Source organism: Gobio gobio (assembly GCF_949357685.1).
Source record: "Gobio gobio genome assembly, chromosome: 17".
Classification (NCBI taxonomy): Eukaryota; Metazoa; Chordata; class Actinopteri; order Cypriniformes; family Gobionidae; genus Gobio; species Gobio gobio.
This window is the reverse complement of record NC_137110.1, coordinates 36,975,781-36,991,452: the sequence shown is the minus strand read 5'-3', so window position 1 is coordinate 36,991,452 and position 15,672 is coordinate 36,975,781. Positions and strand designations below refer to the sequence as shown.

The following is a 15,672-nucleotide window of genomic DNA, read 5'->3' as shown; positions in this document are numbered from 1 at the left end:
CTTCAAAAAATACTCTTGTCCCGGACAAGCGTTAATGTCGAGCCCTGAAGTATATGATGCCTAGTGTTTTCAAATGTGTTCAGATTTGAAAAGTGCAGTTTATTCCAGCGTATACCTGACATGGGATGTTTTATGTGCTATATCAGATGAAAATTACAGAGGGGGAGATGACCCATGTAGTGGAGAAGGCTTCTGCCCCAGCTACAAATTCCTCTTTCCCTTCTCCACTCAACCCCGGGCCCGAAACCTCCCATAAGAGCCCTGGGTCCCCAGGAACCTCCCTGGATAACTCCATCCCAAAGGGTACCAGTGCACTAGGGCCTTCAGCTCTTAAAAAAGAGGATGGGCGACTAGGAAAGGGAGCCCTGAGTGTGCAACCAGGAAATAATGAAACCAAGTTAAAGGAGGAATTTGGATACATTGTCACCAATCAAAGGTACAACTAACAGTTCGAACTGAGTGCTAGTCAATGTGGGTGTTCCTTTTGTCTGAAAGTGTGGTATTTGTTTTCAAAACACTACACTAACAAAGGACCTTGGGGGCACACGTCAAACTGGCTATTCAGTGGAGAGTCTGTTTGTGCGTTGTTTTTGTGAGTTCGGTGTTAGTTTGTGCTTGTGAAATTGTGTGTGGGCATATGAATGTGTATGTCTCTCTACAGCCATCTTAGTCTGTCTGATGGGGTTCGTCTACTGAAGACGCTTGCTGAGAGGATCCATCTCACCACTGGCTCTTTCATCAATATCAGGTAGGCTTAGGTTTAGTGCAAGGAGGCAGCAACAGCTGAGGAGAATCCCAGAATTTGCTTTGGTGGTGGGCACTAACCCTAAGCTTTATTTAATTTTGCAAACTTGCAAAGGCATTTACTAACACAGAATTTGAAGATATGAATTATTTTATCAAAGCAAACAGTCGTGATTGCTGTTTGTCGCTGTGGTTAGGAAGCAAACACTAATCCCACTAACCCTTTTTACTAAATCAAACTGTGGTGAGCTGGAACCTTGATCCATTGTCCTAGGAGGACAGAGGGGGATGGCTAAGAGGGAAAGAATGAGAGGAAAAAAGTGAATGGAATGAACTGACTTCAAAAGTGGATGTGCTTCACTACTTGTCCTCCCCTTATTGCTTGGATTACAGTTCTAACACACATAATCAGGGTTTGAAATTAACACCTGCCAACCCACCAAATGTGGACGAAAATCAACCGTGGCAAGTAATGCATATCAACTCACTAGCTAATTTGGCAGGCCAAGATTCATAAATTATGTCCTCATCACTTTTCATGCCAGCCCTTCCCTAAAAGGAGCCACCAATATTAGCGAAACAAAGCGTAAAAAGAGGTTTGACAAGGAACATTGTGCCACATCTTTAAAATTAGAATATGTGAAAAGTCACAGATAATCTTGTTTTTTATGCTTTATTTTAATTTTGGGGGTATCTGCAAACTTTTGTAAAACTGAAAGCCATTCAATGATTCTGAATCAGATTTAAAAACAAATTCAAATCTAAGCTTTGAATTTGATAATCAGATTTATTTCTAATATCTTTGTTTTGGCCAGTTCTGAATGGCCTGTAACAAGTTGTAGCCTAATTGGCTGGTGAGTGAAAAAGTTAATTTCAAACTCTGCACATAGTCATTCGAGAAACTTGCATATGATTAAAAATTCTGCTCTACACAGTGTGGTTGGTCCAGCTGTCACTTTCCGGGTGCTCCCTAACAACCAGAATTTAACAGCAAATGAGGTGTCCGAAAAGACTGGTGAGTATTGAAGAGAATGTTTCATGAATATTGAGAGTGATGTTTGTCACACAGAAGTGTTTCTGAGATGCATAGTAATGGCTCAGAATTCATAAAACACAAACTAAATACTTGATAGTCTTAGTTTTCTTTCCTATCTTGATGTATTTCTGAAGGGGTTGTCCTCGTTTTAAATAGAAAATGGCCTTTATTTTATGTTACAGCCATGGACAGACATGTATTGCCAGTAGTCAGAAGTTGGTGTTATTAGGGGGAGGGGCATTCTCACTCTAGAGAGCATTTGATTTGACAAAATAAGTGAGTGCACCATGAGTCATCAGTTTGTTTGGCCCGTTTCTGGAAGAGGCCTGGAGTGTAAATGCGTGTAAAAAGTGAAATTTGACAATGTTTTGCAGCACACTAGCCTATGTCTTAGAAGCAAACAGACCCAGGTGACTAAAATATGATCCATTGAATTCTATATTTGCATCAAGTGTGTATATTATTGTTTAATGTAATTATTAATTTAACATAAGCTAGGTGTATTTTATAATATTGCAGTTACGTACCATTATAAAAGCAATAAGCTACTTGAAGCCATGCACTTTTGTAATTGTGTTAAAAAAAAATGTAATGCACAGCCTTTTGTGACTTGTTGCTTTATACGCCAAAAGACTGCCGCAGTGAATCGACCTTATTCACAGCAGCACCATCTTTGATTTTTAATGGGATTGAAAGCGAGGTTGCAAGGGATAGACTAGACGTACATCAGTGGGTTGTACTGTTATTTAATGTAGTTTTGGATTGTTCTGCTGACGAAACACTGCAAAATTATCTTCCCAAGAAATTTCAGTAGACAAAAACTCCAGACAACATGAGCTATGGACAATTATAAGTGATCTAGGAGCTTTATACAGCCGATGCCATTGAAAACATGTTTATTCCTCACAGCCTCACTTTCATACCTGTCATGACACTGCTCTGAATAAGGACTATTTAAATGTATTCTATGTATCAGCTTTAAAGTATAAGAAACTATGCTGAGAAAACATTAAATTAAGCTGACTGTGACTGTCTTTACATTGATTTTATTTTTTTCAACTGCAGTGGCTCAAAAAAACCTTCTAGAATCAGAGACTGGTCTAAAGGTGCTTCAGGCAGGTGTTGGGGAGGTAAGGATGTGCAGAAACATCGATGCAATGTCTTAACTTTTGAGCCTGTTGTTTATCCCTTTTCCGATCATTTTTGTCTCTGTCGATGGTTGAGGAGGGAATATCTCACAAGACCCCTGACACCCACCCCCGTCTCATTTGCTTTGTTGCTATGACAACGACATCATACGTGTCAAACTGTCAGGCGCGTTCACGACTCTAAGCGCGCGGCCGATTGCCATCCCAAAAGCTTCTCCCCTCAGAACGCAACATTCCCGCAAAACATCACGATGTCTGTTCCAGGGCTGAGCTCGGTCATCGTTGTTCGTTTCCCGCGAACTTAAAACTGACCAACCGTTACAGTTCTTAACAGAAGTGGACGAAATTCAAATGTCAAACCGGTGAAGAAGAGCTCTAGGGTTATTGCACGTACAAATTTCTGCTCATCTTCGGCGGACCACCGGGCGCGTGAGGTTTCCATCCTCCATTAGTTTATTGATTTTTTGGTGAGTTGAACTTCTTCCTTAACGTGATTAAATATTATACTGTATTAATATTGTGTTACATTATATTAAACACGTGCAAGTGCAGGTCGTACGGGGCAATAAAACTACAAAGAAATCTGTTTTTTATCGATCCACCTACCTGTCGTTTCAGTTCACTTGATTCTTGGATAGAAATCTCATACAGATCATATGTTGCGGGGGGGAAAAAAACACATTTAAAAACGTTAATTACGATTTATGACTGCTTTAACCACACACTATATAACTCCTTGGTTTACTGGCCACATTATACACGGTCCAGACTGTTTTTTATTTGAATCTAGGAACCTGCTGTTGTCGTTAAACGGTTTTTTTTTTTTTTTTAACTGCTCTGTGATTTGTTGAAATAAAGAACGCGCATTAAAAATGACCAATCGGAATGATTTGCACTCAGAATCTCGGCACAGACAGTGATGTCAGGTAAAGTTGGTTGCTGTGGCGACAAGGTCAGTGCGGTGTGCACAGGAGTGATGATGTAATGCCCTGGCTCCTGTGTGGTCTGCATCATTCCAGCAGGGAGAGAAATAGGACTAGGGAATATGATGGGATTCTTGCGTGTTGAAATGAGGTGTAATAAAGGATTTGAATAGTCTTTGTTTTCTCTCAGTTCTTTGCTTTATATCTATTGTCATTTTAATGACTACTATGGCAGTCACATCAAACGTTATGATAATGCTGCCCACTGATATCGTAGTTCCAGACAGCAGGGTGGGATGGGCAGCCCTCTTTTAAATACTAATACTCGTCTTTACCTCTCTCCCTCTTCACTTTTCCATCTTAAAATGTTTCAGAGAAATACACAGTCCTTTATGGTTCAAAATCTGTGCTTCTCTAGGATAACACATCATTAATTATAGGTTGTATATATGATTTGTCATTCACATATTTGTTTTCATCTGTTTCCTGCTCTACGTCATTGCAGAAGAACGATGGTCATGCGTTGCCAGTGGCAACACGTGTACGGGACAACACCCAGTGGGTGTTCCTCATGTTTGTGGGCGTGGCTTGTGTGGGTGGACTCCTGGTGGGGGCGTTGACCATCGCCTGCTTGCGCACCCATGCCCGCCAGTTGGCCTCAGGGAAACTGGGACTAGGACCTGAAGCAGGAAATGTGACGCATTATGAGTACCAGGTAGGAAGAAGGGTTTGAAATGCGTACTGCATCATATCTATGCAATAAAACACTATTTTAGTGGCTTTGGCTGTGATGGCACGTTATTATCAGACACTTAATGTGATCAGATTGATTTGATTTGAACATAAGCTAATTTGATTAGCGTCGATATTCACTTACTGTGTGCATTTCATATGCAGTTCACACAGCAACTGAATATTGACGCTAATCAAATTACTCTGGTTTGCTTATGTTCAAATCAAATAAATCTGATGAAATTTGTCAATAGTAGATAATTCTCTGTTTCTTTCTCTCACATTCTCTTATTTTCTTCATTTTTCAGGATCTTTGTCGGCAGCACATGGCTGCTAAGTCCTCTTCGGGCAGGCAGGACTGTGGGGTCGGAGCTGCAGGTGGTGCCGGTGCAGGAGGAGGAGGAGGAGGAGGTGGTGGTGGAGGAACGGATACGTCACGAGTCAGCAGTGTGTCGTCACAGTTCAGTGACGCAGCTCAGCCAAGCCCTAGTTCACATAGCAGCACCCCCTCCTGGTGTGAGGAGCCAGCGCAGTCTAACATGGATATCTCCACTGGGCACATGATACTGGTAGACTCCCTATTTACCATCACAAAAAATGTAATACACTTCCAGTGAATAACAGTAAAGGCCCATTCACACCAAGAACGCTAACTATATAGTAGAGCTGCACGATTCTGGATAAATTGAGGTGATAGTTTGAATTCTCCCATGATTAAATTGAATTCTCCCATGATTCTCCCGTGATTATGAACAGACAACTAAATAAAACAACATGTCATTTACTAATAGTTCTAACAGAATTGCTGCGGTCTATTTAAAAAGTGTTTAATTCATTTGAATGTATTATTTTTATTATTATATAAAATGTATATATATATTTGGATTATTTAGATTTTTTTTAAATCACTTGGTTTGAATGAATGATTCAATGACTCATTCATAAATACTTCACTTGTTTTATTGCTGGATAAATCAGTTGCTGCATCCCAATTCGCATACTATATGCTCTAAATAGTATTCAAAATTAGAATTTGTGTTATAGTATGTTGAAATGGTCCGAAATGCAGATCCGAGCACACTCTTAAAGAGCACCTATCATGGAATTTTGAAATGTACCTTTCATGTAGTGTGTAACATAGATCTAAGTGAACAAAAACATCCTGCAAAGTTTGAAATATGACAGTGCACCGTATATATAGTTATTTTCTTTCAAAAGTAAGAGTCGACTCTGAGTCATTTTTAAGACTCGTTAGAAGACCGAAGCTTTTTCTCTGACTAGATGACGTCAACTTGTCAAGTTATTTGAATACGATACACCCACTTATTGCGCTCCAAGACGCCAGTGAAAACTAGAAAACATCATGGCGACGAGACGCTGTGTTCTGAAGTGCGACTCAAAAGCAAACTTTTTTCATCTGCCCAAGGATGAGCATTTGAAGACTAAGTGGCTTGAAGACAAACCATACATCGTCGTGATTGTGTGTTTATTAGTCTTCAAATGTCTCTATTTGCATGTTTCGCGATCTCAGGAAGCTTTTATTATGGACTTCTATTATGGCACATAGTATCTTCTTCGTCTGTCTGTACCATATATGGACTACATGTGCACAGAGCGCCCTCCGGCTGCCAGTATGAATTGAAAACAACACATAAGAGACTCAATCGCTCATGATTAGGCTACATCTGCGCATTTTGAGGAAGTATTGAATAAAAAATACTCCTCTGTTTAGAAATTTGACACAGACATATGAGAATCTACCAATATTTCTCATCTGCACACTTTTGAACTAAAAGCCCTGAGGGATGTTGATTTGTCGCGAGTCTTCGTGAGGAGAATAGAGGAGTTTTTTTATGAATGAGAGCAGCTGAGGCTCATATTACAATCAAACGGTACCGACGCGGTTTTCATATTCATAACTCCTGACACATATTAACAAATTACTGTCACTATAAGACTTTGAGAATAAAACAGAGGTAAAAAATGGAAGCTTGACTCTTAGATCTTTTAAATGATGTATAGATTGACATGGTAATTACTTACATCTGACAGTCACGAATGCGCCCTCAATCCAGTTAAGAGGTTCCGAAAACCATTTATGGTGATGGGCGTTCCGTTTCCGAAAATATCTGCACAGACTATACCAATCACAACTGACTGGGTCATCGGACCAATCACCGCAGATTAGCGTCACGTAAAGGCGGGGTTTTGAAAAGTGAATCACTAAAGGAATCATTTGAGAATCGCTGTCAAAACAGGTAAAAATAAATGCATATTATAAGAAAACTAAAGTCTTTTTTGTCATTGCATGCATGCAAAACTTTTGTTGGGGACTTCTAAAACAATATTTGGAACATTTTAAATGCCATAATAGGTGCTCTTTAATGGCTAATATTGCCCAGAACCCATTGCGCGTTGGACGAGGATTTGATTAGAACTACAAAGATGAATAAAAAGTGTTGAAAAACTACAAACATGGAGAATGTGCGAGTAGAGAGGTTTAGATAAGTGATTATTAATCAGTAAATAACCTGATGAAAAGATATTTATTCAATGTTATCCACATTATATTTAATCTGAAACAGCATTGTGAACTTTTGTAAAGATACGTTTGGTCATTAACTTTTAAATGCATTATGCAAATGCATTTAAATAATCTGAAACAGCATTGTGAACTTTTGTAAAGATACGTTTGGTCATTAACTTTTAAATGCATTATGCATTAATTGCATTATGCAAATTGCAAACACCAGAGCAGAGTTCGCATGAAAGACCCCATGACTGGCAGATCAATGTGCTCCTATATTTCTTTCCGAAACGGTAGGAAATTTAATTAAATTGAATGTGGAGGATTTTAACTGTGACAAGATGATTGACAGGGCAGTTTCCATTAAAGAGGCAGTTATGACAAAGTGGTATAGAGACAGAGTGACACGCGTCATATCTAAAGACCACTCCCACCGGGGGGGGGGGCGCTCTCCATTGACTTTGCATTGCGTGAGGCTGCCTCCTTGTCATTTCGGACTTTTTAACAAAAAACAGAACAATGTCTAAAAGCGAAACAAGCTAAACAAAACCCAGAACCAAAAACCCAGAAGTTTTTATAAGCTGTTGACCCAAAAAACGAGCTTATAAGGACACAAAAGTGGATACAGGCTATTGAGACATGTTATATTACACTGAGAACTACACCCACTGGAGGGGAACGTAATCAGAGACAGGAAATATAATATATAAGAAATGACAAGGAGGCAGCCACACGCAATGCAAAGTCAATGGAGAGCGTTGGATTGACACACACACGCACACACACACACACACACACACACACACTGGTGTGGGCGTGGCCTAAATACGCTCTATGTCTCTATGTCCCAAAGCTTGCCTACTCTTCTGCTACTGAACTATAAACTTTTATCCCAGTACTTCTGTGCTCATTTGAATATTTGTAACACAGAAACAATGATACTGTGTGGTTGAAAAGACTGTTTAATACCTATACACTACAACTTCTTTCTTTGGGTCAGAACGCAGATCTGAATGTTCCGGTGTGATTTTGTCAAAGGTTTAATAGAGAGTATAATTGTTGTCATTTAGGAATGAGATCGTGTGAGTGTTTAAATTGAGATCGCGATCTTTTAATGAATAATCATGCAGCTCTATTGTATGGTATGGACTTCCCTATTCTCTTAGAATTACAACACTTTATAGTTATCATTATAGTAATCACCCTTGGTGTGAAATGGTATTTCATTCCTTTTGGTTAATGCTTTGAATATGAATTGCCCTCCAGCTGTTTGTAAACATTAATATTGGCTATATTTACTCCATGTTTTACAAAGAGTGTTTTTTTTAAAGTATCACATGAATGAGCGGCATTTCTGAGAAATCAGGAGTCTCTTCTCTCTCTCTCTCTCTCTCTCTCTCTCTTTCTCTCTCTCTCTCTCTCTCTCTCTCTCTCTCTCTCTCTCTCTCTCGCTCTCTCTCTCTCTCTCTCTCTCTCTCTCTCTCTCTCTCTCTCTCTCTCTCTCTCTCTCTCTCTCTCTCTCTCTCTCTCTCTCTCTCTCTCTCTCATGCTTTCTAGGCATATATGGAAGATCATCTGAAGAATAAAGACCGTTTGCTTAAAGAATGGGAGGCACTGTGCTCCTACCAGGCTGAATCCAGCACCATTTCAGCAGCCCAGAGTGAAATTAACATCAAGAAGAACCGCTGCCCTGATGCCGTGCCCTGTGAGTAAGACCCAATTGCTCCCAATTGTCTTGAAACTCCTTCGGTGCATCCAAAATCGCATTCTGTCTGAGTAGCTACATTTGAATTTGAACTTACTTCGCGACCATTAAAAAGTATGTTCTATATAGTATGAGTGTGTGTAGTACGAATTTAATCCAGACGTACTACATCCGCCATGTTCTCCCGTGGCCACATGGGGTAGTGAAGTGTCCATCGAATGCACACTTCTCGCTGGAAATAGTAGGTAATCTGGGGACTTTTCGCTTACTTTTTTTCTGAACATTCGGACATACTACTCAATTACTAGTCAGTTTTTCGCATGCTATATATTAGGGAAGTATTCGATTTCGGACTCAGTGCTTGATTTTCTGTGTATGTGTACCTGAAGTGTTAGTTCAGTGTGAACACACTGCTCACACTATTTATTTATAATATAAAAAAATTGCATAAGTGCGTAAATTGGGACGCATCTCTTTTTCACACAACCTGATCGACTCTTTTTAATGGATTAGATGTGTAACTGTCAATTGTTTTATGCAGATGACCATTCAAGAGTGAAGCTGAAAGCTGAGCTTAACCCCTCCAGGACAGATTACATCAACGCCAGCACCATTGTAAGTATGTGCACTTGATGGTCCTCTTTGCCCTGGACTTCATCATGTGACTCAGTGCAGTTTGAAGGACCTGCATTATTGTCCCTTTCCTTCCCTCTGTAGCTGAAATCTAAAGCTAGAAAGCTCTTTTCCTTGCATCCCCTTCTGTAACCAAGGCGATAATCCATTTATTCCTCATAGATGTGCAAGGCTGCCACTGGGTTCGGAATCCCCTTCTCAGCGTTGCTACGGTTACATTGTATTGATCTCATTCAGGATGTGTAGGTCTGGAATCCCCTGCTGCTCTGTTGTAGTTGAGAGCAAGGGATCATCAATTAAGCCTTCACGCGCCTCGGATCACATTAATGGCCTGTTGTCGTGGTGATGGGCAGATCCAGGGTTAAGAAGGGCTAAAGCACTGACCCCTGACCTTTTGTCTACTGTTGACCCTTTAGATCGAGCATGACCCCCGGATGCCAGCTTATATTGCCACCCAAGGACCTCTCTCACACACCATCTCTGATTTCTGGCAGGTCAGTCACATCTATGTGTGGATGTGAGACCTATGTAATCATTTGATATGAAGTAATACAAGTTGCTTGAAATGTACATTACCATTTTATATATATATATATATATATATATATATATATATATATATATATATATATATATATATATATATATATATATATATATATACATATATATATATATATATATATATATATATATATATATATATATATATATATGAGGGTTGGGCAAAAAAATAAAATTTTCGATGAATAGTTTTTTAAAATATGGTCGATTCAAAATCGATTCTCAAGGCCACAAATCGTTTTTTTTCCATATTTATTTCCGCAAACATTGAACATAAGTTTAACGTAAATCTAATTACTAGTCTTCTCCACTAGATATCACAGTCTTATTTTCCTTGCGCGATGTTACAAAGGAGCGAAAGGTGCACCTGTCATTCATTCAGTGCTTAAATGGCGGCTTCCGGTGCGTTGCCGACGTTTGTAATGCTGAGGTGAAATGCTGTTGTAGTACTACAAATCTGCGGAACCATTTGATGAGACATCATCACCCAGACGTTGCAACACCCCCACAGCCGAGCACTAAACCGCTAAAAATAGATCACATACATGCGAATGCTTGCCTTGCATCATTGTCTTAAACTTGAGCGTTCACCTAAGCACGTACGTTAGCCATAATAGACATTCAAATCAACTGAGTGAGTCAATAGACAGCACAGGACCAATAATTCAAACCTAATAGCTTATATTATAAACAGATTTCCTCAAATAAAAGTTAGTCCACATAAGTCAGCACGTTAAGATATTGTTGTTCGTTACCACGGCAACTACTTGTGTCCAGGTATGGACACACTTCTCATGTATGAAAAGTAACTGCACACATGACAGGTGATAAAATCGCAAGAAAAGCTTGTCGTGTACTGAAAATTGCTGAAAATCATCCAATATCCTTTTTATGTTTTAGAATAAATATATCAAAATATCCATAAAAACAAAATTGTATAAAATACTTCTCAGATACATATAATTTAATAAAGTTGCATCAAAATTGTATTGTATTTAACATAATTGTATGCATTTGAAATATAGAGATGGGTTCTATTTTAATGTACCCAAGTGTACCTAAAATCAAAAGAGTTTAATATACAGGTTTGTGTATAATTAATTTAATTTATTAAACACTTAATTCATTTTTAATTACCCACTTGTAAACTTATGTTCACTGTTCTTTTTTATAAATATAGTATTTGTATTAAATCTATATTCATTGAGTTGAATCGAATCGATTTGAGAGCTTGTGAATCGAATAGAATCGGAACATCTGAATCAATACCCAGCTGGGTATGGGTATTGATTCAGATGTTCCGATTCTATTCGATATTAGGGCTGGGTAATGTATATATATGTATATGTGTTTTTTTTTTTTTATTAGGGCTGGGTATCGATTCAGCAAGGATGCATTAAATTATTAAAAAATTACAATAAAGATGTTAACATTAATAAAATAAAATTCTATTTCAATTAAATGCTGTTATTTTTAGATTTCTATTCATTAAATAAAACATAAAAAATACATCATGTTGCCATAAAAATATTAAGCAGCACAACTCTTTTCAAGATTGATAATAATAAAAAATGTTTCTTGATAACCAAATCAACCTATTTGAATGATTTTTGAAGGATCATGTGACACTGAAGACTGGAGTAATGGATGGTGAAAATTCAGCTTTCCCATCACAGGAATAAATACAACTTTTTTTAAATTGTAATATTTTACAAAATTACAGATTTACTTTATTTTGTAGCTTTAGTGAGCATAAGATAATTTTTTAAAAAATATTAGGAAAAAATATTGATGCCAAATTTTTGAATGGTGTATTCTGTATATTTTACACTGTTCCCCGTATGAATTATTGCTTATTTTCTATGCATTAATGTAAATACTGCTTAAATGGCATGTTTTGTAAGCCGTGTATGTTGCGCAGATGGTTTGGGAGAGCGGATGTACAGTCATAGTGATGATGACGGCTCTGGTTGAGGACGGAGAAAAGCAGTGTGATCGCTACTGGCCCGATGAGGGCTCTTCTCTCTACCACATTTATGAGGTTTGTAATATTACTTGTGAACCTGAAGAGATGTCCTTTATGTATGCGTTATGTAGTGTAAACTACATCAAATATTGTTACCCTTCAATTATCTCACTTAGGTGAACCTGGTGTCTGAGCATATCTGGTGTAATGACTTCCTGGTGCGTAGTTTCTACCTGAAGAACGTCCAAACCCAGGAAACTCGTACCCTCACTCAGTTCCACTTCCTGAGCTGGCCCGCACAGGGAATACCCACCTCCACACGTCCTCTGCTGGACTTCCGCAGGTACTACATATGCTCACAAACGGACATAATGTTTCATTTACTCATTATTTACACATGTATGAAGGCATAATAATTGTGATGATTTGCTCGAATCAATAACAGTATTGCTGTAAAATAATAAGAACCGTCATCATCATTATTATTCAAATGTGATTTGTATTTATTTGTTTTACTGTAATCATTTTTGGGATAGGTGATATTTTTAACAATGATAAATATTTATAATATTTTTATTCATGTCATTTTACCCTGTTCTATTTTTTATATAGCTGGAAATCATATATTTTACAAGCAAGTTCTTAAGGTGTTTGTGTAATAAACGTACACTATACACAAAATGACAATTAACTAGTTACAAATTAAAATGATTTTTTATAATCAGAAAACATTTTTTTGAAACCGAAACCATGACAGCTCTGTGTATTTATGTGTAAGTCAGTTTCACATCATGTTCTCCATTTGCTCTCTCTTTTCTCCCAGCTGCTTGCATGCTTCACTCTTGTTCCTTCCATTCTCTTCAGTCTCTTTACCACTCATATTCTGTCTCTTTTATCCTCTCAACCTCTGTCAGTCTCTTTCTGAGAGCGATTGAGCGCAGTAGCGAGGTATTGCACAGCTGTCTGTGTCATTTTTGTGGTTTGCAGCTAGTAGTCTGGTTCCAGTTGCATAGTCACAAAAATGAGCACAGACAGGTGTGGCTGCAGCAACGCTGATGAAACGCTCCATCGCCTAACTCCCACTCCACGTTCTCTCTGTCTTAGTCTCTTTTCATTTCCTTTTCTATGTCTCTCCTTTCTCCATCACGTCCTTACATTACATGCTTTTTGATGTTTGGGGTTGATGTTGCTTGTTTCTTACCACTCTTGACTGTGGTATAACTCTCCTCTTTTTGATCTTTCTGGCTCTCTGCTGTGCAGTGGTCCTGATGTTTTCCTCTGATCTCTGTGGGTGTCTACTCTACATTAGCCTCGATTTTTACAGTGCTTGCAAGGCGACCACTGTATTGAAATTCCTCTCATCTTTATTCATTTTGCTCTCCACCAAAGTCTGCAATTATTTCTGCTATTATTAAACTGCTGCATATATTACACTCCAGACACAATTTAAACTTTGTTTTGTAGATAAATTGAAGCTTGTTGTGGTTTGCTATCTGTCTTTTTTTATATCCACTGAGAAAATCGAAATCCAAACATTCTTCGTCATCAATACAAATCACAATCATCATATTATTATAAACACTTAAATTAATAATACACAAAGGAACATATTTCTATTTTTTTTGTTTTGCTCTCTATTACATTTTTGGATCAAAATCCAAGCATTTGTCATCATCAGTACAAATCACAATCATCATAATATTAAAATAAACACCAAAATAATTTAATAACAGATATATATACACACACACACACACACACACACACACACACACACACACACACACACACACACACACACACACACACACACACATGTATATATATATATATATATATATATATATTGTACTTTAACAAAAAAAAAACATATTTGTTATCATCAGCTATACAAATCACAATCATCATAAAATCATCATAATATTAAAATAAACACCAAAATAATTTAATAACAGATATACACACACACACACACACACACACACACACACACACACACACACACACATATATATGTATATATATATATATTGTACTTTAACAAAAAAAAAACATATTTGTCATCATCAGCTATACAAATCACAATCATCATAAAATTAATATAAGCATAAAAAGTACCCAGAGCAACTTATTTATACTTATTTGTTTTAGTTGTAAACTTTAAACATTTAAAATTATTAAAATCATACAGATCATCATCATTACATTATATATACAGACTACCTTTCAAATGTTTGGGGTAAATAATTTTTTTATTAATAATTATGAAATTATTAAATAATTAATACTTTTATTCAGCAAGCATGCATTAAATTGATCACATTAAAGGCGTTTACATCACTGTTTATACAAAATATTACGTTTTTTTATATTAAGCAGATCTGTTTTCTAAATTGATAATAATAATAAATGTTTCATAAGCACTAAATCAGCATATTAGAATGATTTCTGAAGAATCATGGGACACTGAAAATTCATCTTTGCCATCAGAGAAATAAATTACATTATAAATATATTAAAACAGTTCATTTAAATTGTAATAATATGCAAATAAATGCAGCCTTAGTGTGCATATTTGACTTCTTTCAAAACCATTAAACAATCTTACCAGCCCCAAAATATTTGAATACAGTTTTTATAGAAAGTTTTTTGAAGAAACTGACTTGCATTAATAGAATGTTCGTTATTCAACATGGTAATATTTGCATAATGGATTTGGATTGCTTTTCTGCCATTTAATTACATACCTTTGTACTGCATACTCGTTTACACTGTCATATTCATTCTTGTGCACAGCTGACAGAAAGTAACATGTCAGGACAGTTTTTTTGCTGCTTTGCAAGCACTAGTATTTCCTTCAGGAAATCTCTCTTTCTGCCCTTCAGGAAAGTCAACAAGTGCTACCGTGGACGCTCCTGCCCCATCATTGTGCACTGCAGGTATTTTAACACATTGATGCATTTGAGGAATTATACCAAAGCATACCAAACTAGAAGCTGTTTTGAAAAGCACACAATATCCTCATGGAGATCAAGTATTGCATTGAATCTGAGTGAACTGTATGTTCACAAATGTCACATTAGATTTTTTTTTTTGAGTGTATTGCTCACGGTATCGCTCTTCTGTGCAGTGATGGTACAGGCCGGACTGGAACATACATCCTGATCGACATGGTCCTGAACCGCATGGCTAAAGGTCAGAATATGATATAAACCTTGTGAAGCTTGTGAAGAAATCACAGTGTTTAGGAAAGTACAACATACTGAAGATGTTTAATGAAGTTTGTTATTTTGTTTTCAACTCAGGAGTAAAGGAAATCGATATCGCTGCTACCCTGGAACACATTCGAGACCAGAGACCAGGAATGGTGCGCACCAAGGTAATGAAGGACAGAACAGCAGAGCTGTGCTCAGTAACACCACAGAGCCCCATATGAGAAATAAAAGCCCTATTGTAACCATAAAACACCATAGCATCAGCAGCCTCTCTTGTTCTCCTCACTTGCAGTAACTGCCGTATATCATTTTTATTGGTGCTGATGGTGTTATTAAAGGAGAGTTTGACGAATGGAGTGGTGGATTGTAAAATAGAAATGCTGATCTATGCTTTTCTCTCTCCACAGGATCAGTTTGAGTTTGCACTGACCGCTGTGGCTGAAGAGGTTAATGCTATTCTCAAAGCTCTACCGCAGTGA

At 37.5% G+C, this 15,672-nt stretch overlaps 1 protein-coding gene across 1 annotated transcript in view; it reads left to right on the top strand.

The window, feature by feature from the left end:
• The window catches only part of ptprnb (protein tyrosine phosphatase receptor type Nb), a gene marked incomplete at both ends in the record, with an annotated part of 23,647 nt that extends 7,975 nt beyond the window's left edge, over positions 1 to 15,672 (top strand). Inside the window, 15 exons of the mRNA XM_079841398.1 lie at positions 147 to 436; positions 662 to 748; positions 1,680 to 1,759; positions 2,846 to 2,910; positions 4,357 to 4,566; positions 4,892 to 5,152; positions 8,668 to 8,815; positions 9,357 to 9,430; positions 9,865 to 9,942; positions 11,934 to 12,053; positions 12,155 to 12,321; positions 14,864 to 14,917; positions 15,109 to 15,173; positions 15,284 to 15,357; positions 15,601 to 15,672. Of these exons, the coding sequence (XP_079697524.1) occupies positions 147 to 436; positions 662 to 748; positions 1,680 to 1,759; positions 2,846 to 2,910; positions 4,357 to 4,566; positions 4,892 to 5,152; positions 8,668 to 8,815; positions 9,357 to 9,430; positions 9,865 to 9,942; positions 11,934 to 12,053; positions 12,155 to 12,321; positions 14,864 to 14,917; positions 15,109 to 15,173; positions 15,284 to 15,357; positions 15,601 to 15,672 (1,845 nt within the window). The remainder of the gene's footprint in view (positions 1 to 146; positions 437 to 661; positions 749 to 1,679; positions 1,760 to 2,845; positions 2,911 to 4,356; positions 4,567 to 4,891; positions 5,153 to 8,667; positions 8,816 to 9,356; positions 9,431 to 9,864; positions 9,943 to 11,933; positions 12,054 to 12,154; positions 12,322 to 14,863; positions 14,918 to 15,108; positions 15,174 to 15,283; positions 15,358 to 15,600) is intronic.